At 41.9% G+C, this 24352-nt stretch overlaps 1 protein-coding gene across 4 annotated transcripts; it reads left to right on the top strand.

Moving 5' to 3' along the window:
- Positions 1-10756: 10756 nt before the first annotated feature.
- On the top strand, positions 10757-15884 carry LOC147445270 (auxin response factor 9-like). Of its 4 annotated transcripts, XM_086524831.1 has the most exons (15): positions 10758-10912; positions 11034-11134; positions 11267-11359; positions 11436-11539; positions 11689-11784; positions 12535-12600; positions 12687-12839; positions 13028-13112; positions 13190-13280; positions 13357-13518; positions 13668-13787; positions 13883-14121; positions 14197-15011; positions 15093-15283; positions 15370-15604. In XM_086524831.1, the coding sequence occupies exons 4-15, from the start codon at positions 11531-11533 to the stop codon at positions 15470-15472; spliced, it is 2130 nt and encodes a 709-aa protein (XP_086380957.1). In that variant the 5' UTR covers positions 10758-10912; positions 11034-11134; positions 11267-11359; positions 11436-11530; the 3' UTR covers positions 15473-15604. The 4 variants fall into 4 exon arrangements, with proteins under 4 accessions (XP_086380954.1, XP_086380957.1, XP_086380958.1 ...); XM_086524828.1 differs by having other exon boundaries at positions 10757-10912; positions 11034-11359; XM_086524832.1 differs by lacking the exon at positions 10758-10912 and having other exon boundaries at positions 10954-11359; positions 15370-15440; positions 15539-15884.
- The last annotated feature ends 8468 nt before the right edge of the window (positions 15885-24352 follow it).

The raw sequence follows: 24352 nt of genomic DNA, 5'->3' as shown, positions 1-24352 counted from the left end.
TATAACAATCCCTAAAGAGGTGTGTGGGAAGTTTTACTAAACCTTTCTCTTTTATCTTGAAAATATACACAATTTTCAAGGGTGTTAACTGCCCTGGTTTGGCATAAGCAGTCCAGATCAAGTTCTGACATTGTTGGCTTCCCAACAATAGATTCCAAGCCTTGGGTTGTCAGATCATGGCACCATACTTGTTTGTCTTAAAGAATGTCAAAATATGCTTGAACTTGATTGAGGTCCCAGTTCCTGATTGGGTCAAAAAAGAAGACATCTGGAGCTTGAGTCGGAGTAAGTGTCTGGCACCTCTTCTGCTATATATAGTCCCTAAAGGTCTCCCAACGCTCTCTTTCGTGGAAGCCCTACTTCTACCTTCTTCCAATGCACCAAAATTCTCTAGCACTCTACCAGATCTCAAGTTCGTAAATGGTCAAAACAACTCAATTGAACAGATACTTCAAACCTGGAAAGATGCCTTTCGTTTCGTGTCTAGTCCTTTTTTTTGCCAAGACGTGATTTCTGCACATCAACACTTCAAACTGTAGGTGATTCCACAATTATTAATCTGAAATCATAAAATATCTAACAGTTCCCGCAATCAATCACTTGTTACACTCAATGTGCCCCTAACCCTGTAATTATGTGTGCAGGCTATCTTTGGCATGCCAAAGATGACTACACCTTATTGAGGGAGTTAATATAACTTTGATCACTTAGATGGGGTTCTCATAGCCTGAAAAAGATAACCTTGGTGTCAAATGAACAGAATTACCCTTCTAGTGAAAAGTTTATATTGGGTGTGTCAAAGATACAAAAATTCATATTTCAAGATATTTTTTACCAATGTGACTTGTCTAGATTCTATATGTGATTTTAAGCTTGTCCAATGAGTTTCACAAAGTTTGGATTGTTTACTAGTGTTTTGTCACTCTTTTTTATCCCGTTGTAAAATTTTTCAACTTTTTTAATGTTTCTTGCCCTTGCACAACTCGAAAACTTGTTTAGAATTGCTCAAGAGTTGTATAATGTTCCAGTAAAGTCTTGTCAATTGAGAATTTTGCCAAAATCACCTTCTGGTTAGAAATCTATCTTTGGCGCGTCGAAGATAAATTTCTACCAGAATTTGACCTTTTGCAAATTTTTGTTGCACAATTTGATTTTCCCACAAGTTTTAAGGCTTATCCATGCCCTGATTTCAATGTTTAGTCCTAATTGACTTTACTTACCTTAATTTCCACACAATTGGATCAGATTTGGGCCCGGGCAGGTTTTCAGTGGTCCAGATGATACCAAAATCAATAGAGATGGTTGAAATAAGTTGTTTCTTCACCTGGTAAGTTCAATTTCACAGTTTCAGTCCCACAAACCCTTGTCTATCTTTGGCACGCCAAAGATAATTTTGATAAAGTTTTTGGTTTTTTTCGGTGCACTTCATATCAGATGCAGTGATGACTGTTTTCTACTTATCCTACTCCTACTGATCTTGAAAAAAGAGTGTTAATGTGAAAAATTCAACTTTTTGTGCCAATTCTCTAATTTCTACCTAGGTGTTACCCTTCTCGACTACTACCTGGTCACAAGGACACTTCACCTAGCCCAACCTACTAAACTAATGGTGTCGAGGTCCTTACCAAGTATCCCTACTCTCAAGAACCTCTCAATAGTGATAAAGTGTTTTACTCTAGTCAAAACTAAAGAAAGTAATGAAAATTTTAGGGAATGCTTTGGGTTTTTCTCTAGTCTAGGTTGCGTCGGATGCCAAGCCTCACCATTTCAATGCTAGCAAAGCAAGAACCACATACATAAAATGTCAATCCATGGGATATAGCTGAACTGACTAGTGCATGGAGGCTACAAGAGATAATTAATCTCTCGGAAAACCCAAGTCTAGTGTGCCCTCACCTAAATCGGTCTTAGGTGTATGTCAAACACCAAATGCTAACTTTCTTACCGCAAGCCTAATACGACAAATTTGTATATCTATAGTGCTTCAAATGCAACAGAACTTGGTAACTAGGATGTGCAGAGTATCCTCACCATCCCCATGTGCTCAATAGTCATTTCTAAGACTTGGGGCAAAATAGAGCCAAAGATAAACTACCTATTTTGGGTAGGTCGGTTTCGATCTCTAAAGCACTCTATAGCTTCCTTACGACGTGCTCTATCTATTCCTATTGTCAAAAACCAGTTTGGATGCGTGAATTGTGTGTAGGAAATGAAAATAAATTGTAGACAGGCACGACTAAAAACACAACTTCATCTCTAAAATTTACATGGAAAGGAAGTTCTTTCACCTACGAGCACGTTGGTATGCTCAGAATCACAATGCAACACCGCACGAGGGAGACACAAACAATTGAAAAGACAAAGAAGTCGCAATACTATACTGTAACGTATGCTCACTTTCATTATCCAAAAACTTAGGTCAAAATTTAAAAAAATTGGCTTGTATACCTTAGCCAAGGTTTAAGAAATGGATTTCTAGCTAGTCGGGCTCAATGATAAGGCTTAGAAACTACATTTAATTACAACTTTGGAAGCCCTTGGCCCCGTTACACTCTTTGACAATCAATAATAATACAACATCTTTGTACTTTTAGGTGATTTCTCATCAATAATGAGGTTTTTATAATAGGGATGAAAAATAAGGGTGATGTCCTTTTGATGCTTTTGTAAGGTGAGCAGCTAACAATGAGAAGACGTCTGCAGTATCATAAGCAAGACTGATGACAGAAACAAAGAGTAGAAATGTTCGAAGTAGGATAGGAGACTTACAATTAGAAGAAAAATGTTGGTTGTCTTCCTCCTCAAGCTGCATTTGAGTACGTTTGTAAACATGTCACCATCTTGATTCCGTCCACGAGGTCCATGATGCGTCCCTTCCAATGGTCCCTCTTCAAACCAATGAGGCGATGAGAGACCTTTGTGCACTCCTTGTGCAATTGGTGGCATTGTCACCTACATCCACTTTGCATACATTGTGGTGGTCCAATGGCCATCTTTGTCTTAGTCATTAGTTGGGGTCAGCCCAACTTGGGCATGACCAAGAGGGTGTGAACTTGTTGTAAATGCCATTATAAGGCCACTAAACCTAAATGACAAGAGTCCTCTCTTATTTTTGTGCTCAAGTTGTGCACTCTTATCTTATTCTCTCTCTCTCTCTCTCTCTCTCTCTCTCTCTCTCTCTCTCTCTCTCTCTCTCTCTTAAAAGAGGGAAATGGTATAACCTTTCTATCACCCAAGTGTGGTAGATTGGTTATGCCATTTCCCTCTTGCATAACAAGTCTTGAGTTCAACTCTTCTCGTCGGCTAGATCTTTAAGGTCTCTTGGGATAGTTTCCTACTCGTTAAAACTCTCTTCTTCTTCTTCTTCTTCTTCTTCTTCTTCTTCTTGTGTGTGTGTGTGTGTGTGTGTGTGCACACTTCCCTCTCCATAGCCATGTATGTGACAAAAGTTATTGGCTTCCGCTTGCAGGCTCTATAGGTGGTATCAGAGTTGATTGCCGAAAACCTCGAAAGCCTCACGATGTGCTCAACAAAGAGTTCGTAGAGTGCATTATTCTTGACTACTATGCTTGGTTGTGGCATGCAAAGTGGCCTCATCACACTGATGTCCCCGATTTACTAGGGCTTTTGCTTCGGGAATGATGGCCCTGATGATAACCTCTATAGTATGTGGAATGAAATGCACTACTTAAGTGGCAGGAAGATCTCTGTTTGAGAGCTGCGTCAAGGCATGCCAAGTTATGGACAACCCTTAGTCAGTGAAGATTGGCATCAATGCTGAACCCCGGTTCATGCAAACTGTCAAGACGTCGACCAAAGTGCTTGATGATGGACCGCCGCCCTCATCAACAATACCCACCACTTTCTTTTCTAAACAACACACCCACTACTCCATTGCCATGGCCACTGCATTGCAAGGAATTTCCTCTTCTGCCGAAGGTGGTGCAAGACGTAACTGGCGCCATGCTATCTGAAGCTAATGATGGCAACCCACATTCGCTCTCTCTCTATCTCTCTCTCTCTCTCTCACACACACACACACACACAAAAGTGATGTCATCAGTGATGCTCCACAACCCGCCATGATTGCACGTTATTTTTCTTATTGAAGTCTTTTTTTATCACAATTTCAAATGGCCTTGCCATTATTTTTGGAGGATGTTCACACAGAAATTGCTTGTGATGATGATGTCATTGATTTATACAATGAAATGATAAATATTTATCTAAAGAAACCCCCATATGATTATGACAAATTCTTTTAGAGGAACTAGACATTGCCACGGCAATGAAGATAACATTGATGGTAAGACTTTTTCGACGAATTTAAAAGCCCAACATTGTTTTGTGATCAATTCTCACGAGGTTGACGGGTAAACTTAAACCTGAGGTTTGGCCGTAAACCAAAAACCTTGTGTGTTGGTAGCTCGATAGTAGCACCGGGTTGTAGCTCAATGTTTGCAAGTATACAAAAAACACGTGTTGTCATGAGAGTGTAGAACTTAGTTCAAGAGTGTAGAACTTGTAGAACACGCCCAACTTGGGCGAGCACAACCAAGAGGGTGTGAACTTGTTGTAAATGCCATTATAAGGCCACTAAACCTGAATACAAATACTCTCCTCTTATTTTTGTGCTCAAGTCGTGCACTCTCTCTCTCTCTCTCTCTCTCTCTCTCTCTCTCTCTCTCTCTCTCTCTGCGCTCCTGTGCGCACACTTCCCTCCCCCACCATGTTTGCACACACTTCCCTCTCCATAGCCATGTCTGTGAGAGAGGTTTCCTCTACAATGACAACAAAAGGAAGAATGGATAGGTGCTTGAAGTTGCTCTAAACTACAATGCTTCTAAGTGGAAAGGAAGGTAAAGTTGGAGAAGAAGATGGTAGGAGGAAAGGGAGCAAGTTAGAGACCATAAAATGTGCACTCAAAGCTCTCCATAGCTTGGTTTTGGTGCAACATATCAGATATGAGCTTGGAAGGGGAGGGAGAGGGACAAATGGATGTGAGAAGAAAAGTTGCTCTTTCATCTAGAGTGAAAAATGAGATGGAGCTAGGGACCAAATTAGAGAGAGAGAGAGAGAGAGAGAGAGAGAGAGATATTGCTGGGGGGGGGAAAAGGATCCTTCAACGAGGAGTATTGATGGTAGGGCGTTTTTGAGGTTTGCCCATTTTTTGAGGGTGACCCATTGATGGTTGTTGCAAGAGGATCCTATAAAAAATGGGAGGAAATTTTAAAAATAAGGAAGAGTTTCTCATTTTCCATCCATTTTGTGAAATAGAAAAAAACCTATTTTTGCCTAAAGTTGTAAGTTTGACCCCTACTATTTGGACTCTTACAAGCCCAATATTTTTTGTACACATGGCACTCCCCCGTTTGACCATTTTTTTAAACACCTTGATTAGGTTTTGGCAAATTAAAGGGGAAAAGAAGACTCCACTGACACCCAAATGGTATATTGACTTGGCTTTTGTGACACATTTGTTGCCCACTTGATGAAAACCTGTTAGAGAATCTAACACTTACTTTTAGGATCACCTGAATTCAACTATGAAAGGAGAGAGTTTTCCTTTAAGAGGGAGATAACAAGGAGAACATAGGTTATGTGGGGCTGAATTCTTTACACAAACACACATTAAAAACACTTTAGCCATGCACATAATTCAAAGAGAATAACCAATTAAGATTGACAACTTGATGAGGACTGGATTTGCTTGGAGTGGGTCCCCCCTCCAAAAGGACTTGTATTATATTGACCTTTGCAAAAACCTCGGTGGCTTATGAAGCTGACCCGAGGCTACAACCTACTTGCTAATTTAGGACCTGCTAAATTAGAATAATCTTTGGTAAAAATAAAACTCACCCTTTGGGCTTTAAAACTTTCACCTCTTGTGTAAAACCTTAGCACAATGCTTTGGAGGTGCCGCTAAGCTGCTCCGAAACCTGTTAAATTTAAACAATTTTGGCAAGTTAGAGTTTTACTATAAGGCTTCCCAGAATTCATACGTGGAGCCTAAAGAGCTATTCTAAGGACTTGAGCTTAGCATAGCCAATTTCTATTTTCAGACTTCTATAATTGCTCTTGGCCATCTCCTTTGTTTTGTACCTTTGATCAAAGCTGCCCGAGATACAATTATCCTTCCTTGACCTGTACCTATGAGTGAGATGATTAAGTAGTAACTACCTTTGGTCTTTTATGGACTTTCCCCTTTTGGTCCCAAGCATTGACCGGTTGGTCCATTAGCACTTAATCAATTTCACTTGTTCTCTTTTTATTTTCCCTGAACTTACATGGCCAATTTAAGTTGAAAAATACTTTTAGAAGGCGAGAAATTAATATTCATGACAAAATCTCTCATTTATGCATGCACATGTTGTGAACTGGCCCAGATGTCATTTGCATATTTTCTATACTACACTCTATTGTTAGAAATGGATGTTTATCTAAACATATATGCTTGTGTAAGTATATGGCATACGCTTCTGGCTTAATGCTACTCTCCATTGCTCCCATTTTGCTCAATCCTATGTGATTTGTGTACTTACTCGTGTTCACAAATATACAAGTAACCAATTGCAATACCTATTTATGAATAATTTACTCCTAAAAACACGGTTAATGTAAGAATTATCTTTGAGGCAAAACTAATTTAAATACCAAGATCAACCCAATATGTTTTTTGGGGTTAAATATGAATTCAAGGTCATGTAAATATGATTTTTTCTTTGGGTTAAATATGAATATTCAAGCTCATGTAATTGTGACGCCAAGTCCCCTTCGGTTAAGTCATTTATTGAAGCTTAAACTTCCACCTACATCAAGGTGTTTACCTCGGCTTAAAATAGACACTCAATGAAATTTCTAACTAGGAAATTTACAACAAAAAGTGAGCACTTTCAACTCACCCTTCAAGTGAATCAATTATTTGAGTCATCTATGGTGATCCCCATAGTTAATTTTTTACAAGCGGCGAGCGCCTTTGTTCTTCTTATGTTGATGGCCCCACATATGTTTGAGTGATTTAGTGTATTTTTAGCTTGTCGAAAGGGTTGGGGGCCATATTGATGCCTTGGGTTTTTGGCTTAGCTAAAATTCCAAATTTTCTTTACCAAGATAAAATATTTGGTGATTGGCTTAAAAAGATAGTGGCCGCTTATTAAGATCAAAGGATGTTAAGAAAAGGATATCCATCACCCACCCACAATATCCTTGTGCCCACTCCCCAAGCCTCAAGGGTAGCCAAGGGCTTTGAGAGTTTTGTCTCTCTCCCCCCCCCCCCCCCCCCCCCCCCCCCCCCCCCCTCCCTCTCCCTCACTTCATGATCGTGACGGTGGGCTTCGGAATGAGAGACTTGAAAATAGTGCAAGGCCATCATGTTGTAGTGTAGACAGGCCCCAAACTCAAATCACGTCCAAAAAGTGTTTCACCTACAACATCATCTCCTTGTAGCTCGTCTATGCATTCAATTTTGAGCATGGATTTTGACATTGTTGTGGTTAATCAAAGTTGATTGAAGGCCGACTTCTTTTCAAGTATGATGGCAGGTTATTCTTCAAGTCCAAAGCTGGCAACCATCTCCCTCTCTCTCATGGCATTGTACAGATCAGTAATAGGGCATGTACGCACCCCTGAGGGACTTTTAACAGCAGTTCACTCCACTATCGGGGTGAAGCAGGGTTGCCCACTCTCTCCCTGACTACATTGAGAGCGATGGTGATAGAGGTGCACAGTTGGCAGGGACATGGATTCCACTTTTGTTATATGCTGATGACGTAGTGTTGATCTCCGAATCTCCAGAGGGAATGCAACGTCAACTGGATGCTTTGCGTAGTTTTTCCCACGAAAGTGGTTTGTCTGTCAATCTTGGTAAAACCAAGGTTATGGTGTTTAATACCACCCACAGTGGATCAGCAGGTCAGCACCTACATTCACATACGGCCAGGAGACTGTGGAGTACACAGATGCTTACACTCACCTTGGAGTGGTTTTTAGCGGACCTGCATTCTCACTTAGAAGAGAAGCAGAGACCAGACTGACTAGAGCCCACGCAGCACTGGGTAGATTAGAGAAGATGTGTTCGCAGGTCCAGTTTCAGGAGCCCCGAACGCAGCTCTGGCTCTTTGACACTTTGGTGGCCTCAGCATTGCTCTATGGAGCTGAGATATGGGGACCTTCATTAGATCACCACGGGAGGCCGGGTCGCACAGATGGATGGGGGAACATGGAGAAACCTCTCGTCTCTATGATCTCACGGCTCATTAGAGCCAAGGCATCAGTACCACGGGCCATTATTCGAGCAGAGCTAGCGGCCCCCCACTAGTGGTGGAGGAGCTCACCAGATCAGTCTCCTTCATAAACCGCACATGGGAACTCCCTAGAGACAGATATGCTCGCATAGCACTCGAGTCCTCTCGACAGTTAGCCAAACAAGGAGATACAACATGCTGGTATGGAGAGATGGCATCATGGTTTCAGCATAGACAGGCTGCCACCATTCCAGTACTCATTGGATGCACCATCTCTCACCCTTACACAGTCAGAGATCACCAAGCTCATCCGCCAAGACCTAACCCAGCTAGACACCAGGAGGACATGGATACAACCAGCGCAGGAATTGGGCACGAAGATGGCTTTCTATAGAGACCACCTTCTCCAGCTTATGGAAGATGGTTTTGTGACGAGACCCAGATACATGGACACCCACTTGTCTCATGGGATACGATGTGCTATTGGCCAGTTACGCACATCTTCTCACCAGCTGCGACAGCCGCAAGAGCCACTCCCACAGCAGAGCTCCCCCTCGTCTCACACCAGAGGCACACTGATCGACCGAGCGATTGAACTGGGGAAATCCAGGCGCCCACGACTGCGGAGGACTACACAGCATCGACGGAGGCTACGTCAGAAGATCCGGAGCACGCTGGCCAGGCATGCACAACACCCGGTTAGACTACTAACCATGGAGGAGATTGATGAGATTTGCGAATGACAGATGCTAGATCTCTTGTGATTCAACTATCCCAACAAGCTGCCCATTTTTGCCGATCTTTGCTTAGTTCACATCGACCAATCTAGGATCCCATAGTATATATCTTTGTTTTGTACTGTTGTTATTCTGTTACTATGACTTTGTATCAGATCCACCACCTTGTAACTTTCTGGTCTCATAGGTCACTATGGCCTTTTGAAGACGTTAATATAACATTTCATTTCATTTCATTTCTCTCTCTCTCTCTCTCTCTCTCTCTCTCTCTCTCTCTCTCTCCCCCAATTAGATTTCTCTTTAGATAGTGATGGATTGCTTCTTGTTTGCGCTCTATCACACGCCTCTAAAACTAAGCAAACTGGCAGTCTGGCAGGTCAGAGGACACAAGCTCCCGATATCCAAGCAGGATGCCTTAAAAGCAAAGTTGCTATCAAATTTGCGCTTGGAGAGTATATTGGTTGAAAGCTAACAATGGCATCTATGGAATGGGCACCTCGGGGTCCTCTCTAAGCCCACTCCTTGCATGACTGGGCTTGATTTGGCCACGTTGACCCTTAGTGGCACATTTAGCAACTGACCTGCTCTTGATTTGGCCGTGACAACCGAAGCTTGTTTATGCCCCACAATGCTAACCTCCTTGACACATGAATACTCATGACTATTTGATAACTCGATCACTATTTTTCAGGCACCCAAGTGTACAGGGGTCCCCCCTTGCGTGTTGTGCACGAGTTTTGACATTGTGTGTACTAACTCTTCCTCCGGTTACAACTTAATTTAGTTGAGAGGAGGTGTCGTTCACACACGTCCATCATCAACATTTTTTAATGCAAGCTAAGAGAAGTTTGGACTTAGAACACGAGCTTGTTCTGCACCCACATAACTTGTCACCTTGCCATTTGCTTTAGCAAGCATGAGCCAACCATGCCCAACTAGAAATTCAGGGCATTGTCATTCCATTTTGGATTTTCTGCGAACGAAGGGTCTGACACCTGCTATGTCCAAAGTTTCCATTGCCTCCTCATATGCATGGTGTAGCCTTCCCTTGCAAAAGGAGGAATGAATCGAAGACACAAAAAATAATGTGTGACTCTCTCTCTCTCTCTCTCTCTCTCTCTCTCTCTCACAAGGTTGTCTGCTTCGTGGCATCTTCTAGCTTGCAAGGTTGACTAATTTGAAAACGTCTTCATTATCGAGCTTGTTATAGCAACACTAGCAGGCACATTAGAGCACTTTGTTCATGGAATCAACGATTATATCTACTATCAAAAAATATCTGCATTGTGCATGGAAAATCACAATTCACATGGCTTTGAATTTTATGAATATTTGTTTGCATGTCCCCCAACCTATCATCACGAACTTGGATCCAAAATTTGCATATGAAGGAGAATGTGATATCAAAACTCTTTTATAAAAATTTGCATATGAAACTTGGACATATGTATGCAAGCCTTTTGATTTTATCACTTGTTTAGAAGGCATCTTGCATCCTTACGTTACAAAACAAGCAAATGACTCAAAAACAAGCCTTGGCAACGACAAAACTTCATATCTTATATACAGACACTGAGTACTCACATTGCCACATAGGCCATGCATGAAAATTGAAATGCAATGATGGTGTTGACTCGTGAGACACTGTGAGAGGAGGAAGAATGTGTGACAATGATGAAGATAAGCACAACGCTGCAGACTCCAGAGTCCAGAGGATTGTATTGTATGTGTATAAGTACTAAAATAGGATGATCAGGACCAGCCTCCAGGCGTCATAATAGAAGGCGTGCCATGAATGAGCAAATAAAAGCATGACAGCTTCTAGCAATAGAAAGCAACAGAGAGCTTGAGGACAGTAAAAATTGGGAAATTTAGCGGACAAAATCAGGATTCAGGATAGCCCATGCAGAAAATACTCTATCCTACGAAAAGGTGGGCGACATTTATTCAAATTATTTGTAACACCCCGCCCCCCCAACCCCCCCCTTCTCTCTCTCTCTCTCTCACTCTCTCTCTTTGACTCCTTGTGCGTGCTTTCTGTTCTCTGCCATAGCCGACGCTTTCGTCTCGATTCCGCCATAGCCAGAAACTCCTTTTTGGTACAGTGAGTGACACAAGCGCAGGAATGGGCTTGGAGTGGAACTTGTTTCGCAAGTAGGCAAAATACTGCCCTCTCGTCTGCAGCTTTATTTTCTCGTCCCAACTCCCCCCCTTTCTCAGCTATGGGGTTCTTTCGACAAGGTTTTCAAACTGCAAATCCGAGCCCACCCTCTTCAATGCATGCAGATTTTGGCCCGCTGCCTTCCTTAGCAGGTCGAGGTAACACAACCGCTCCCTTCTCCTACCTTGGCAATGCGTCTGTTGAAGGCGGCTATTCAGGTCAGATATTTGAAGCATTGCAGAGTCCTGGTTAGAGTAATGCAAAGGCGATCCGAAAATTTTTCTACCTCTTCAGGTAACTACTCTGATGAGCTATGGCAGGCATGCGCGGGGCCTCTTGTTTCTGTGCCCAAGCAAGGCGATTGCGTGTGGTACTTTCCTCAAGGTCATATGGAGCAGGTAAGTGGAGGAAGTGCATGGTCTCGCATGCTTTGTGTGTGCTGATGCACATTTGCACATGTGTGGTCGCATTCATCATTATGGGCAGCGGTGCAGTGAAAGTTGGTTCTACTCTCCCATTCATGGGTCTTGAATGTTACTGGATGCAGGTTGCCGCGTCTACGCAGCAAGCAGTTAATCAGCTTCCCAATTCCATTTCTCTAGCTTCCGAAGTCTACTGCCGCGTTGTCAGCTGTACACTCAGTGTAACTCACCAACTGTGAGCTCCCATAGCTTGCGTGCGTGCGTGCGTGAGTGTGGCTTGTCGGTTCCAGCCGACCTCCCTGTTGAAGAATGCACATCTTCTGCTGGAGAGAGATGATGGGGACAGTGGTTTTCTTATTTTACCACCTTAGGTTTTTTGTGCTTCTTGATTTTGGAAATGGTTGGAACGTGGTTGAATGCTACTGTGTTGAATGTCCTAGCCTTTGACTTGTCTACACATTAAATTGGTACCTTCCATCCGAACTGAATTAGCTGAATATGCAATCAAGCATGGCCAGTTTGAATGCTAGCAGATGCTTCACAGGCTACATGTGGCTACAATTCGAGGCTTTGTGAGTAAGGGCCTATGCATTTTGGTTGTCCTGTTTCCAGCATGTAGATGGAAAGGAGGGATTAAAGAGCCCTGATATTGAATGCTCCTGGTGCATACTTAAGAAGTCTATGTGACTAAGTGTCTCTGGGATTCGAGGGAACTCTATTACAGGTTCTGCGGGGCGTTCCAATTCTCTGGATAGCTACAGTGTGGTGCCGCTTCAAAGTGTAGGGTGGAGTCAGGTTTTGCAGGAGATTGATGCAGAATTAATAGGGAAGGGAGACCTTGATGTACATTTAGAATGGGAAGACTTTCTAGAGACAGACACATTCATCTACCTGCTCAGGGTTTGGAATCGCATGTAAACAGGCAGTTACTTGCATGGGTATGTCCTAAGTCTCATGCTTTTCATCTGCAGGCTGAACCAGACACAGATGAAGTTTTTGCTCAAATTTCTCTTCTTCCTGAAGAGCCTGTGCCTGAGGTGAGATTTGGCCTCTACATGAGCCATTCTCTGTTATCTGCATGATTACTTTCACATTGAGGGAAATGTGGCTCTATCCTGGGCAGGTTGATAGCTCTTCGGATATTGTCGAAGATGAACATGTGGATGTTCAGAGTTCAGTTCGCATGTTCACAAAGATTCTTACTGCCTCAGATACCAGCACTCATGGTGGCTTCTCAGTGCTCAGAAAACATGCGGAAGATTGTCTCCCTCCTTTGGTTAGTTACTAACTGGTCACAGTTTCTCTTTTCCATACTTCCGCGAAGGTTGAATTCAGTGTCGTTGACATGTTCTGTGACTTTTTGATTTGGTCATTGCCACAGATGTAACCAGTTTTTACCGTGGATTTTCTCGTGAGGTTGTATAAGTTTACAGAGTTTTGTGATAGTCGATATTATCTCTGTAGGACATGTCTCAGGACCCTCCTTGCCAGGATTTAGTGGCGACCGATCTCCATGGACAGGAATGGAAATTCCGACATACATACCGCGGTTGGTTTAAGCACTAGTTGTGCAAGCTGTTTAGTTTTTGTATGCTTCCATAGTGAAGACCTTTGCGCCATTGTCAGGTCATCCTCGAAGACATCTGCTAACCACGGGATGGAGTGTTTTTGTCAGCAACAAACGACTTGTTGCAGGGGATGCAGTTATATTTCTTCGGTGGAGTCTCTCACTTCTTCTCCCATTCATTTGTATTTTGGAGGGATTGCTTATGATCAATAATTCTTATTCACAGAGGGGAGAATGGAGAACTGCGAGTGGGCATTAGAAGGGCCAAGCGACAACAGACTATCCAGCCCTCGGTTCTTTCTAGTGATAGCATGCACATGGGTGTTGCGGCCACAGCAAGCTATGCAATAGCCACTCGCACTATATTTTCTGTGTTCTACAAACCACGGTAACTTGGCTCTTTCTGAACATCATTGCCCATTTGAATGGAGTTGTACTCCATGGTAAATGATGATTCACATTAGTATGCAATGACTAATAAGCCATCACATTGTACTTTGACATTCTTTTTGGGATGTTCTGTTGTTGTGGGGATAGGGTCAATATCTCTGCCTTCTTAGTCCCTGTCCAGAAATATGCAAGAGCAAAAGCACAAAGTTTATCTGTTGGCATGAGGTTCAAAATGAAATGCGAGGCAGATGATGGCTCAGAAAGAAGGTACTCTTAGCTTTAGTCATTTCCAATGCCATTGTGGTTACCTTTCGTCTGCTCATGAATCATGTTGTTTGTTTGCCCTTTTTGGTGATCTACAGTTATTCGGGTACTATCACTGGACTGGGGGATATGGATACTACCAATTGGCCCACCTCAAAGTGGAAGTCTGTGATTGTGAATTGGGATGAAATGAGTATTGAAAGGCCCACGAGAGTGTCTCCTTGGGAGGTTGAGCAGTGTGCTTCTTCTCCTGCTATCAACCCATCTCCGATAGCTAGAAGTAAACGATACCGCCCAACAACTCCTCTCGCGTCTGCTACAGATCTTCCATTACCTGGTTAGTCCGGTGCAATTTGCCCAAGCCAGTGTTTCCTGTTTGGTTCTATGAATCTCAGTGGGCTTTGTTCTGCAGGATTGAACAAGTCACCGTTTGAGTGCAATTTTACACCCAAGTTTTTGAGGGTTGTGCAAGGTCAAGAAGCCTGGACTCCAGCTTTAGGTTCTATATGGAGGAGCTCTCCTCGCCACAGTCTGGAGTTGCAACATTCTCAACAACTTAATGGAGGTTCGGGGGCCTGCATTTTACCTCTTTCCGGCATGAGAATGTCATTCGGCACGCCATTTGCCCCGCTAGTGGAAAATGAGTTGAAGAAATCTGCTGTCTTGCCTAAGGTGCCTTCAATTGGTGCTTCGAACGGTTATGGTGGTGGAACAGACATCAAGCAGATGCAAGGTTCTTCCTGGTCTGCCAATGACTTGAATTCAGGCTGGCGAATGCCAAATTTTTCCTCTCAGGCTGGTTTATGTGGCACGCCTGCTCTACAAGAAAAGACCCTGGTGACTGTAAATTCTCCTCAGGTGAATGTGTATCCTGTTGCCTGTTCTCTGACAGCACTGCAGGGAGAGATGCCTGAAGTGGTGTCGCCCAGTCCTGTTGTTGCCGAGAACAGCTGCAAGCTTTTTGGATTTTCTCTTACTGATGTAATGCCCGCAGTAGCAGTGGTCAAAGCTGCCAAGATGCCGCCAAGTGTAGCTCTACCTGCAAAGGAAGATGGGATAACAAACTTTGAAAGAAATATACCTCCTCTTCAGCCGTACAACCTTGCCAAAGATAGTGAGAGTCCAAGGCCTTCTAAGTCGGATGCTGCCTCCGAACAGGAGAAGCCTGATCTGAGCATCTCAAAAGAGGTGGACTCACGCAACCAGGCTGTGAGGAGCTGCACCAAGGTAAAGTACCCGTCTTGTAATTGCCAATGCTTTCATGAGAACTCTAGTGCTCTTGATATATTGTCTGTTCTCTGCGAACAGGTTATCAAGAAAGGTAGCATGGTTGGTAGAGGGATAGACCTTTCAAAGATCGATAGCTACAAGAAGTTGATTGATGAACTTGAATCCATGTTCCATATGGAGGGAGAGCTTACAGACCCTGAGAGAGGTTGGCAAGTGGCCTATAGTGATAGTGAAGGGGATTACATGCATGTAGGCGACGACCCATGGCCGTAAGTATCTCATTTAGTCTATTAATAAGGGTGCAAAAACCCACAAGTTTACCACTTTGAATCATTATCAAAGCATGTCTTTGCAGGGAATTTTGTATGATGGTTCGCAAGATCTACATACTCAGCCCGGAAGAGGTGCACAATGCTGGCTTACCAGGTGGAAGTGGATCAAAACAATGCAAGATGTAAGGGTGTCAGAAAGGGATGGACTCTTAAATGGTTGCATGCATGGGAGAAGCCATTTCCATCTCACAGATGCAGGTGAGGCTGTTGTTGTGAAAGTATGGAGGGATCTGTGCCACCATGCCAGGATTTGCGGCTGCACGGATTCTATTCAGAGGAGCGGAGATGATCAACTGTTCTTACCTGATTGGATACGAACGGCAGCTGCTGTGTACATTCCCTTGCAGGTGCTGGCTGACTTGACTAGCTGTTGTCCCTTCATAGTTTTAAGGTTTTTGAGCTTCTTTTTTTGTTGTACGTCTATAGCTGGGGCGTTGCCTCGAGATTCTCATGGCAGCCCAATTTTGGCATAGCTGTACTATGCTGTTGTACATGTAAGGTATTATAGATGTAAAATGGTTCTATTTTTCGGCTCGAACTGTTTTCTTCAAAGAGGCATGTCAGAAGCAAGACTAGGCTGTACAAGCCTTGTGACGTGTTTGTTTGAAGCAGCTGTGGTTGCGGCAAATTTCATGTGTTTTGCTTATTGCTGATGGTATGGATAATTTGGTAACTATAGGTGTCAAGGCCAATCAACTTGGGGGACATGACTAACTTACTTTGCTCACCTCACCCATCTCCCATGTGCCACCACTCTGTACAAGATTCTGTTTTGCTGAGACACGAGCAATGCGTAGATGAAGTCATTTCTCTTGATGCTTTCCTTCCACACACCTTCCCAGTGTATACTGCTTCTTTTTCTTCAGTGTACATGAGATGCCCCAATTGAGCCAACACTAGTGGTTAGCATAAGTCTCTCTCTCTCTCTCTCTCTCTCTCTCTCTCTCTCTCTCTCTCTCACACACACACACACACACTCACACACACATTTTCGTAATAGTTGTGATTTTATGAGTATCATAAAATTGTAGCATATTTTTGCGGGTAACATTGTGACATAGCAAAAAATACAGGCTTATGTATTCATGAAAATGCTTGTTTCTGTGAGAATTGTCCACCCTTCCCCACATTAAATAGTCTTGCTTGGTTGCTGCAGGAAGTTTGAACTTTCAACACTGAAGCTAGAAATCCCTCGTTTGAGTAAAAGCATTGTGATCCTTCTCATGGTACTCACCTACATGGATTGTCGACCTATCGTATGGATGCTTGGCATGGTTGTCTTTAAAACGTTTCAATTTCACGGTTTTCTCTCAATTGTTTGAGAAGTGAGACCAAGGCATTGCTCTTTGCCATACATGTTTTTGGATTGTAGCTGGTTACTTGGTTGGTTGTGATTGCTGTCTCTTGCCTTTTATTGTGGAACACGAGCGGATGAGTAGAACATATTGGTCGGCAACAACAATGGCTTAGATTGGGTCTTGATGACCATTGGGAAGAAGCAAGTTGTGTCTTGTAGGGCTCACTACACATTAGAGGACTAATAAAGGGGACAATTAAATCGAGCAAAGGGTTGCAACTTAATCATTATGCTTAAATCCTACTCCTTAACCTATTTTGGTAGTTTAATTTGTAGATTGCCAATCAGCCAGATAATGTTGCCAGCCATTTAGTCTCTAGACGGGGGACCCATCTTTGAGGCATCCATCTTACTCTGTATCAAGCGTAGCCAATTCTCTTATTCCTCATAGAACTAGAGAGAGAGAGAGAGAGAGAGAGAGAGAGAGAGAGAGAGATGTCATAGTTGGAGGGTTTTGGTTGTCGATCATAGAATTTGGTGCATAACATATTTGAGGAGGAAAACACTAGGATAAAGAACTGTCTGTCTTACAATGGTTACACAAAGAAGAATGTTGGCCTATAACATGTAGATGACATGGACATACATATATTGACATTGATCGTTTAGGAATATAGTAAACATGTATAGAGTATTGAGTATTGGAGTACATAAATCAATTGTTCAACTATGAGAAAAATAGGTACAATGTATCCGATATATAAGATATGATGATCGAGATTGAGCTTGTACTATTGAGGAAAACATGTAGCTAAACTAAACTTAAGGAAGCAATGACAAACTCAAAAAATACAAAAAGTATCAACAAACTATAAAAATTGAGCTGCACTACCGACCTGATAATTGTGTACGAGTGTTATCCAATTGTACAAGCTAGTGGACAATGTTCGAGTCAAGCAACATAAACGCAATGTGAATGGTTAAACATTTCATCTTGCAATGAAGCATTGCAAAATGACAATGCTAAATATATAGTGCACGCCACGCAGATGTGTCGTACAGAAATATGGTGGAGAGTAGGAACTATGGTCTCCTCAAAAATTGTAAGAAACGGAAGTTGTGCCCTACCCTGTAGCATTTCTATAAAGAAAGCATGTTGCTTTTTGAGTGACGTCGCATTGCTTTTCTTGAGCGAGGCTTGTTTGGACGCGGTCTCATTAAGATCCGGAGTCTATGCTCAGGATCAGGTTTTCTTATGTGCACCTCCTCTCTTTTAGTTCGCAGAGCAATGTTAGTGTTTATAAACTCTCTCTCTCTCTCTCTCTCTCTCCCCCCCCCCCCCCCCCCCCCCACAAAAACAAGTGCTTAAAGTGATCTACATTAGTGATATCAAAATGCACACTGAAATTAAACTATTGACTTGCTATTGAGAAGATGTTCAAGAGTGCGACACTGAATATGATTCGACAAGCTACAATGAAAACCATGAGACTAGTTAAATTTTTTCATCGTGACATGGAAAATGGCACAACTTATAAATCTCCATATGGTGGAAGACATGCAAAAGTGCCATAATTTTTGGTGGAAAGTTCGCACTCTCTCCAAGAATTGTAAAGAACGTAAGTTGTGCCGTGCCTCATAGTCTAGTTTGTAGTCCAAGAAAATGCATATGCATGAAAAGTAGGATAATAATAACGGACCATTATGACTTATTGTTGTAAATATTTTCTTGTTTCTTTCGAGAGGTTGTAGCTGTTTAATTTGCAAAGCATGTCATGAATGTCGTGAATATTTGCTATGGCACACAAGGCATGAGATGAAGATTAGAAACATACATATCATTTATTAATTGCTTCGTCACCACAATGGTCATTCAACTTGGAATGACCATTGTGGTGAGTGACGAAGCAATGAGTCATTCAACTTGGAATGACCATTGTATGTTGTGTTAGCACACTGTAGTCACAAGTGAGGATGTCATACATCTAAATCAATGCTGTATGATGGAGCTGATGGTTATGTTGCCTTGTAGACAATTACTATGAGAATTGGGGATTGGAGCATACCTCTTTCCACCCAACCGTGCCCTATATAGGCCCTACCTTACTAATAATAGGGACCCCCCCCGTACCGCATGTCCGTCCTGGCCCTTGGCTTGCCCGGTTTTACCCTAGGCCTGACATTACTCCCCCCTTGCATAAGTGTTTTTGTCCTCGATTTTTTTTTGGGTGATATCTTCATCAGAACAGTAATGTTTTCTACAGTGGCATCCTTCATGGATCCAACTGTCCATTTGATTGGAATACGGTTCAATAGGAGGTTGAATGAAATAAATTAATAACATCTTGATTTTCCACATTGTTGTCCCTTTGCAACCGTTTTGTGTAACTGGCCCATATCTAACATAGCGTATAGACTCTATTTAGAACTCACTTGAGTATACTAAATGAGTTATCGCAACGAGGAAGTGTTACAAAGAGTAACATGCTGATGTTACTCATCATCAACACTTAAGTCCTTGAATTGCTATCTTATGTCATTAGTAAATAACTGCACCATAACTAGTGTTCAAGGTTGAGAACTTTACTTAAACATGAAGAGACAAAACCTAGTTGCATATATGTTTTACCTTATGGTAAGCAAACTCATACTAGAGATTTACATGCTTTCTAATTGGATTGCTTGGTGCTAACGTACATGCTTCATATATTCTTTAGCACAAGATTAAACTTGTAATCTGCCTATCCTCTTTGGATAATGACAATACCGAGGTGTGTATCCCCACCATTTACAGACAGTCTTTCAAAATGACTGGGACACATGGATCACCGTGCCTTACAACATTGTTGAGGAATGTGCATCCAAACTGAGCCATGGTTCACCGTGCCTTACAACATCATGGTTAACTTGAAAGATCCACAAGCATCCAAACCGAGCCATGACCTCTTTTCGTGATTGTTAGATCTATGTCATGAATGTGCATGCCGCTCTAAATCAACCTTTGCAAAACACTACGGCCTATAACACCTAGTGTGCATGCATTTAACAAAAACAGATCCGAACCTGCAAATCCATGAACATACTTGCCAATACTTATGGTGACAAATATGATACTCATAGCACAAATGAAATAGGATGTAAATAGTTTTGAAAAGAAACTAAATACTTTCTACTGCAATCATGTGCAACCCTTGCTGAAACCATACTAGAATGTGAAACGTAATTGACTTTCAAGTACAAACAATGAAACATTTTCATTAACAACACATAGACTTCCTATGTGTATAAACAACCATCCGTCAATGTTGTTTAGCAATACTTGTAACCTTAACAAGTCATTTTAAGTACTCGACAATTCCTAGCCACTGAAATTGTTCTTGATACGACGTGTTCAAAATGGTCTTATAAATGAATTTGAATAGCACTTAGAGACTTTGTTGCAACACATAATTGAAATAGCGAGCACCAATGTCAGTCCCAAATACTTATATTCTCCACATGTGGAATATGTCTCAACTAAGGATATTAAAAAAAGAATATCCTTCAAGTATAAAATATAATTGTGTGTGGAGGTAACTAAAAACACTCAATGACAAGAGGAAAGGGACCTCATTGATCTTGCTCCACACTAGTTAAATCAAACTCCTTGAGTTCCTAGACCCTGTTGTATCCCATGCAACAACATGTGCCAAACAAAACCCTACATAAAGGTCCATAAGTATATAATGCAAAAATGTATTTGGGACACTGCGGCCCAAAACTCTTTGCTCTTACATTGTCTTTAAAGAGAAAAATGGATAAAAGCATTCAAGCTTATTCATCCAACTTGAAAAAGAAAAGCAAAGCATACTAAAACTAAAATTAAAACCAAATCATATGCATACCTAGAGGTTGAACATAACGTTCACTTACCCATTGTCACGTGCACTTTGCAAACCCAAAGATGCAACTGGAAAGATGCCTTACCATAAAACCAACCTTAAAAAGGTAATATATCGGTGAACACTAGATGGAAGATTAGTGAAAAACAAGCAGTAGAATCTGGTAACCATGGGTGTTGCATTTGCAATCCAAACCCCTTCGTTAGCTTCTACAATGTCAAACCACTTGGTTAGACTTTGCATGAAAACTGCTCAACCTAGCAGCCAACGGTGGCGAACATAGTTTATTGTGGTCAAAAGTGTTTGGAATAAACTAAGAAAGTTGAATTTGTCCACTACTCCTTGTTAGATTGCAAACTTCTTCCCTTGAAAGTACAACTATGTTGAGCTCAAATCACGAATCTCAACACCTATGGAGTGATTGTATATTAGTTGGGTCATAACTATGAAAATACCACTCCTAGAGATATAATCAATGCTGCAACGCACTCATAACTAACATGTGCTCGTGGTCACACACATATGTCAAAGTAAAAAGAGTCAACCTTGTCGAGCTTTGTAAAGAAAATTAGCTTTGCCAAAGCGGACATCTTATTGAGAATCCTTAGATTGTCCAATCTTGAAATAAATAGTTCAGGAAGCTTAGCTATCAATTTCATCTTACTGCCAATCTCTACTAAGCAACATTTGCTTGTCAAGTTGGCATGGTAAAAACTTTTGCAAGATTAGTTGAAAATTGTAAACTGTAACTTGCTTATCAACTTGCATGAATTACCATATTTGGTGCCGGAATTAGTAGCACCCCTTGGTACACTTTGCTTATCAATTGCCATTGATTAGTGGCCTTGTTGAGTGGAATACCATATCAGAAGCATAAAAATACCTATCGTAATTGCAAAAACAAAGCATACCTGAGTTGCTCTATGCTTCTTTATCTGTACTCGTTGCCAATTATCCGTGAAAAACCCGTAGCTGCTAGAAATGCATATGCGAGTCATGAGCTTCAAATAGAAAGAAATGTGGTAGATCAGAGGCCACTTCAAGGTCAATATCAAGTATTGCCACAACAACCAATACGTCCATGTGGCAGATGTGGTAGTAGTGATCACTTGATTAAGTATTGTCCACACCATGATATCATGATAAATGTATATTGTAATGAGTGTGCAATCACACATATGATTTTGGATTGTCCTAAGAATCCAAGAAAGAAAGGTAAAATGCAACCACATGTTACCTTTCCTTCTACCAGCAAATCAGAGAAAGAACGAACCGCAACAAAAGGAGAGACGACAACAACAACAGAGCAAGAAACAATTGCAAAAGAACAGGTGCTTAAACAACAAGAAGATGAAAGTAAGCAAGTTGCTCCAGTAAACGTTGTCACAAGAGCACAAGCAAAAGTGCAAGAGCAGAAGTCTACAGATGGAGAGACTAGTAAGAGTTCCAAAAGCCGTAGAAACTCTAGACGAGCAAGAAGGACTAGAATGAAAGCGAGACTAGAAAGGGAGAAAGGAGAAGAAAAGGCTGTTACAGCTGAGTTGGAAACAACTCAAGAGCAACAGACACATCAAAGGGAAGCTGAAACCCTTAAACCAGTTGAAGCACCCAAGAGTGCTAGTTCAGGAGGATCTGTCCTAGTGGACAAAGTGAATGAGCCTTTAGACGCGATTTTACAGGCTTATGAGGCTAGATTGGCAAATAGACAGACCTTAGAACAAAGATGGATGACCCATCCTTATCCCGAACTAGAGAAGCAGAGGCTATCAATGTGTAAACAGCTCATTGAAACTGCTCAAGCATTGCTAGAACCACCTCCACCAGAAGTGAAGGATAGAATAGTCACCCCAATGCACAAAGATGAGAGCATTAAAGTAGACGAATTTCCTAGAGAAGAAGTGGATCATAGGGAAGAACCACTGCCAAGGTCGCAAGACTCAAGGGTAGTCCAAAATACAACAGATGAATCAATGAGGGATTTCCCACCCTATGTTCCTATAGTTGAGGAGTAGTGGCCAGAGGAGTTATGGAAGGTTGTCCGAGATGCCCAAAAAAGAGAAGAGGATGCTGGACCAACACCATTTCCTGAAATCACATTAGATAGACCACAAATGAGTGTTGATGCAAGGTCATATTATGGTGACGTAGGATCGATAGCCTCCGAAGACAGTAGACCCGCATCGTTAAGAACTTTGCCACAATACATGGGAGATGTTGAGGCAAATTCTAAGATTGTGAGAGTTCCATCACAGAGGCTAGGAGGGACAAAAGAATTGGACACAAAAATTTTGACTGACTTGCTATCCACGCCAGTGAAGTGCACAATTACGTTGGCATAACTTTTGAAAATCAGGCCAAGTATGTGGACGGATATAGGAAAATGCTTGGAAAAAATTGGGATCAAAAGCCCGTTAAGGTTTCTGGAAAAAGAGCTAGATGAGATCGAGAAGCCTAGATCAAATGTAAGACCGGTACCTCTGAACAAAGTAGGAGAGTACTGTGAAGGAGAAGATGGTAATGCCACTTTGCCTGTCGAGTACAATGGGATTGAAACAAAAGCTATACTTGACAGCGGAGCAGGAATTGCCATAGCAACAAAACGAATATGGGAGAAACGGGGTAGGCCCGCCTTTAGAACAACCAGAATAAAATTACAGTTAGCTGATGGGCATGTGGAAAGACCCATGGGATTGCTAGAAGCGATAGTGGTGTCTTCTTGTGGTATAGAGTATGCGCATACTTTTGCCATAGTTGACTTTGGCAAGAAAAATAACTATGAAATCATCCTTGGAAGACCATTCATGAGACAACTCAAGATGGTACAAGATTGGGGTTATGATTATCTATACTTGAGACATGCTGAAACCACAACACGTGTAAATATGAGAAATCATAGTTACCAAGATGTAACTAGAACGCCTGTGGAAGATTTTGATTCTACAACACAAAGTGGATCAACAGACCATCCGTGGATGGGCAAAAAGAAAGAAATTTGAATGTGCGGAGCATCGGAGTGTAGTGACTTTGGGAGAAATGAGAATGCCTTAGAGAGGGTCTTAGAAGATGATGCTTACATAAGAGAACCTTTTCCGGAAGAGGCGTTAGAACCGCTAGAGTGGACTCAGATATTGGTTACTTTGGATGTCTGTGTTAATAAGACCACACCAACAAAATTTTGCGATGAGAATGGGTATGACATAGTCCCCTACTACATGCTAAGGGTTATGGGTGAGACAGATGACGAATCTGAGTATGAGTTCGAAACAGGGTTATCAGCTATGGGGATAACACAAAACCAGATACCTAGCCTGAATACTGGTCATATACAAATAGGTGCTCTTTGCGATCAGTGTGCGATAACACACTTGATTACAAACTGTCCAACTCGAATGCATAGTACAAAGGAGGAGCCGCAAGTCAACGAAGCAAAGTTGCAGGAAGAAGGGTTAAGATCCAAAGAAGATGCTTTAGGTCCAGCGCCTACAAACGAGCAATATGAAGACTTGGAATCAATCGAAGAAGAGGTGCAGTAAGTGACAGGAAGTTCAGACACAATTGGTGACATTTCAACAGCTGAAGTCGAGGAAGAAGAGCCTATGACTCTACAGGAACCAAATGCTGATTTTGTCTCTCCAAAAGACATATCAGAGGAAATGGTGGTCAAGCAGGAGCTAGAACACACAGATAAACTCAGAAGTGTGAACAATGAAGAAGAAGACGACAAGGAGTCCAGGCCAAAGATTGCTCAAGTCACTCAAGAGAACACAGGCAATCTAGTACCAAAGAAGATCAACTTTTTGCTAAGTGCACAAGACGGAGTCAAGATGA

Source organism: Adiantum capillus-veneris, chromosome 12 (assembly GCF_014529385.1).
Source record: "Adiantum capillus-veneris isolate H3 chromosome 12, ASM1452938v2, whole genome shotgun sequence".
Lineage (NCBI taxonomy): Eukaryota > Viridiplantae > Streptophyta > Polypodiopsida > Polypodiales > Pteridaceae > Adiantum > Adiantum capillus-veneris.
The sequence above is the reverse complement of the archived record's forward strand: the minus strand, read 5'-3'. Positions and strand labels throughout refer to the sequence as shown.

Coding starts and splice junctions, on each gene's coding strand:
- LOC147445270 (XM_086524832.1), top strand. CDS start 11,203: ATGGGGTTCTTTCGACAAGGTTTTCAAACTGCAAATCCGAGCCCACCC. Junction 11,360..11,435: donor TGTTGAAGGCGGCTATTCAG/GTCAGATATTTG, acceptor CTACCTCTTCAG/GTAACTACTCTGATGAGCTA. Junction 13,788..13,882: donor GATGATGGCTCAGAAAGAAG/GTACTCTTAGCT, acceptor GGTGATCTACAG/TTATTCGGGTACTATCACTG.